Raw genomic sequence first — 4,586 nt, 5'->3', positions numbered from 1 at the left:
GTGTTTGTGTGAACTAATATAAATTCAAAGTAAACATCATTACATAAAAGGGTACGGTCTTTTTTTTCTTTAGTTTTATTCATTTCAAACGGGCTGGGGCCGTAGTTTGCCCATGGCTGCTCTAGTCAATGTATGTGGCATTAGTTCAACCCTGGATTCATCTTTATAACTTCCTTCTCAGATATCTTTCTTTAAGATTCATTGTGCAACTATTTTTTAGGATTTTCTGGAAAGATCCTGTGATTTCTTATATTCTACTAGGGGCCCAGTGCACAAATTCATGCACCTTGGAAGAAACTGTGGGCTGTGAGGCTGCAGTGGGCACAGGGGTGGGTCTCAGCCCATCCTCCATGTCCCTGCCTGGCCCCTCCTGCCATGGCCCCCAGTCCCCTCTCTGCCAGCAGTCCCGCTCCCACTGCTGCCACTCCCACGTGTTGACAGCACCAACCCCGCTCACACCTGCTGATGGTGCAGAGTGATTTGGGCCAGCACCAGCAGTGGGTGCGAGCGGGTGCCCACCTTGGTATGGTGTCCCCACTGCTACCCCAATTGCCCCTTAGGGGCAGGGAGAGGTCCTCAGGGGCAATCAAGGCTGGCAGCCCCAGCTCACACCTGCTGATGGCACTGAGTGATTGGGGTTGGCACCAGGTGCCAGCAGCAGGTGCAAGTGGCAGCTCCAGCACCAGTTGTGGGTGCCAGCAGGGCCAGCACCAGCAGCAGGTGCAAGCAAAGAATTTTCAGTAACCACCAGTGGCTCATCCCGATGACAGCAACCAGTGCCCGCCTTGGTATGGTGTCCCACTCACCTGCTCCACCATCCTGCTGTGGCCAACACCTGCCATGTTCTGCATACGCCCCCTGGTGGTCAGTGCATGTCATAGCGACCAGTTGTTCGGTTGTCCGGTTGTTCCACCATTTGGTCTATTTGCATATTAGCCTTTTATTATATAGAATGTTTCATCAGTTTTTATTTTGAGAATTATGGTCATTTTATCTATACATCTATTATAGTACACTGCTCTGGATATTAATATTCTTAAAAATTACCTAGAGAGGGCAGATTGAAGAGGATAAACGGGATGAATGGTGATGGAAGGAGACTAGACTTGGGATGGTGAACACATAATGCAATGTGCGGATGATGTACTGTAGAACTGTACATTTATAACCTATATATTTTATTGAACAATGTAACCCCAATAAATTCAACTTAAAAAAAGCTAGAAAGGATCAAATTGACTCACTAGCTCAGAGAGTTAAGCATTATTAAGTGCTAAAAAATATATTACAATTCTGTATTTATTAAAAATTTTAATTCATATTATGAAATATGTGTAGCATACATTCAGTTGAAGGACAAATTTTTATCATTTATTTTATTACTTAATGTATCTATTAATTCATAACTACTAATTTCAGAAAAAAAAAACAAGAATGCAGGAATTCTGACAAATAATCCTCGGAGCATCCATGCAGAAATAGCTTTTCGGCAACTCAGAGGAATAACTCTCTCTCCGTCTCTTTTATCACATCAGAATATGGCATCTCCAACGGCACAAATGTACCAAAGCAACCAAGATGAGGGAAGGTAAAGCTATTCTGTGCTTTAATATAATTTCTCACCATTAAAAAAAAACTTTCTTAAATCTGCTACTCATTTATAAAAATAGGAAATATTATTATATGCTATTGCATATTCATTCTGAGAACTGAGAAAAACTATCACATAGCATGGACTTCTTATCCCATTCACCAAATCTTTCCTGAAGTCCAGTATTTTTGCATCATAATTCAAAAAGGCTTAGTTAGAATGGCTATCAAGGTAGAAGAGTGCTCACCTAGTACTTGTGTGAGGGAAAATTGAAATAATCACATGGGAACTACTTTTAATTGTATTCTCTCCCAAGTCACTTCTACTCACTGAATATGCAAAGCAGATCACTTATGTTTAAACAACTCTCTGAAATCACAAAGACTGAGAATTTTGTAAATTCTTCAAATCTCTCCTTATAGTTCCTATTTGCCCTTTCCCCTTCTGGACTCCAGCCCTAGAGGCCAGCTCAATGCCTAAGAGCCTGCTACTTCTCATTAAGAACTCACTCTGCTGCTCAAAACCTGTTTGCCTTGATTTCCAATTGTTGCCTGTCTACCAGCCTCTTGGTGGCCAAGCTCTAGGTCATCTATTAGAGGGACCTACTCAGCAGCAGATCTAGATTAGGCCTGGCTCTTGCTGAACTGACTTCCCTGCTGTAATCAGTCATGTCTCATTGAGTCCTCAGGATAGCCCAATTTTTAGATAGCCAAAAATTAGGATCATTTTCTCTTTTGTATCTTTTTGAACTTTACACATATAAAATACAGAAATTATTTACTGCAGACTTATCTTAAGTTAACTGATCCATTAAGAACTTATCATAATTATTTGACTCAAATATTTTATTTCTGACAGAATTCCTGGCAGACACTTCCCAAGATCAAATAGAATGGCACTACCTAAAGAGAAATGAACATACACCAAGAAACCTCTTTCTGTTTAGTAGTTGTGCAAAAACTAGCAGATAATGTCGGGGTGGGGCTGGGGGGAGATAATCATGTTACGTATGTTACTAAAGCACTTCAGTTTCATGTGAAGGTAATCTTTGTCACCCTTAGTGAATTTCATTTACTAACTTTTTAAAAATATTTTTTTATTGATTTCAGAGAGGAAGGGAGAGGGAGAGAGAAATAGAAACATCAATGAGAGAGAATCAAGGCTCAGTGACCTCCTGCATGCCCCCTTACTGGGGATCCAGCCCACACCCTGGCAGGGAATCAAACCATCACCTTCTAGTTCATGGGTTGATGTACAACCACTAAGCAACACTGGCTCTCTCTTAAATTTTCTTTATGGTTATCTTAATTATTCGATTAGATTTCTATATTAGAAAAATTATTAACTATTATATCATACAACAATTTAAAAAGATACAAGTGACATAAAAGTCCAAAGGCTCATCAAATATTTAGTCCTGGTATTGGAAACCTTTGGTTATAAAATCTCATTGTGGTCTATCATAGGAAGATACTAAGAAATATAATTTTAGGAAATAAGCATGCTTTCATTTGTAAAATATGTTCATTTAGAGTTACCTTAAACTAAAGCATACAGTTCTTACCAAACAATTGTTACTAAAGCAAGTTGAGTTTAACCAGTTGAATCACAGATCAGTTTTTTTAGGACTATACTTGGAAAAAAAATCCTCAAACTGGGTTTGCTCTAAGGATTGTTTAGAGGCAAAGCTGGACATCAATAGCTAGCTCTTCCTAAAGGTGGCTAATTGTGAGTTCAACAAGTCATTTATGCTCTAAGAATAACTGAGTGCTATTTCATATACAAAATTTAATTGCCTATAGTGTTATAATTTTACAAACAGTTTTAGGCTAAAAAGAACATATGTTCAAACTGAATAGACATTTAAAATTTGGACCCTTAATAATTATATGTCACTGGAAATAATTTTTCTAAAATATCACATTGCATAGTACTAGCACATATCACAAATAAAATATGATGTTCAATGTGCTTGTTTGTTAAATAGAGTTCTTCAAATTAATTAATGACTATAATTACCAGTCAGATTTTAATATAAATGAGCTCCATGATTCATGACCTATTCTCTTTAAATTTTTCAAGTATTGGTTCAAAATTGCATATAGTTTTCATACTATTTTATGTTCTTTATATGAAAATAAATTAATTTTACTAAAATATTTGTATTTTTTAATTTATCTGGAAATAGTTTTAAAGATATTTTGGAAATGAATTTCAATGTGTATGCAACAACTTTGTATCTTTTCTCCTTTAAAGGCTGTATGTTTGTAATTAAATCATGTAATATTTAAAATTTCAAACCTAATACAAATTGATTTTACACTTTTTAATGTGTGGTTTTTAAAAAACTATTATTCTTAGGTAGAAATAAGATCCTTTGTTTAAAAAACAACTGTGCAGTTCTTAAGATGTCCAGAAGATGTCTTTGTTGCCCATTAGTTTTGACAGCTGCTTACATTACTGTGTAGTGATAAGGGTCTGCTGTTTACTATTTGTTACTAACCGGGCATCATCTGCCTTTTTTTTCTTTTATGATAATGTATAAATGAAATACCAAATATATTCTACTTTTATAATAAAATGTGTTTTTTTAAATAAAAATCTGGGTAAGACAAATAAATGTAACATATTTTCACTGGAGAAAATTTTACAAGAATAGAAAAGTATAAAGCAGGAAAAAAACAACTCATTATTCAGCATCCACTTAACATTTGCCAAATTTTTTTAGCTATTTTTCCTATTAATTTATAATATATTTCAGATATATAACTTCATTTTTATGTACACATTATTAAATTTTGAGATATCTTATTTCATAAATTTTAAAACACATCTGAATTCCTCCTTGAAGATAAATTTGCATATATAATTTGATAATCATACTAAGAATAATAATAAACATGTATTTAAGCATTGCTAGGTACAGAAAACAGACATAAACGCAACCTTAGAAATATTTTAATATAAATATACAATAAATAATTTATGTGGAATA

The 4,586-nt window shown here is 35.3% G+C and overlaps 1 protein-coding gene across 1 annotated transcript in view; it reads left to right on the top strand.

The window, feature by feature from the left end:
• LOC102774786 (leucine-rich repeat-containing protein 9) overlaps positions 1–2,710 on the top strand; it is an 84,246-nt gene extending 81,536 nt beyond the window's left edge. The window contains 2 exon segments of the mRNA XM_015566478.1: positions 1,420–1,588; positions 2,450–2,710. Of these exon segments, the coding sequence (XP_015421964.1) occupies positions 1,420–1,588; positions 2,450–2,507 (227 nt within the window). The 3' untranslated portion in view covers positions 2,508–2,710.
• Positions 2,711–4,586: the final 1,876 nt, after the last annotated feature.

This window comes from Myotis davidii, unplaced genomic scaffold (assembly GCF_000327345.1).
Source record: "Myotis davidii unplaced genomic scaffold, ASM32734v1 scaffold281, whole genome shotgun sequence".
Classification (NCBI taxonomy): Eukaryota; Metazoa; Chordata; class Mammalia; order Chiroptera; family Vespertilionidae; genus Myotis; species Myotis davidii.
This window is presented reverse-complemented; position numbering and strand designations above follow the sequence as displayed.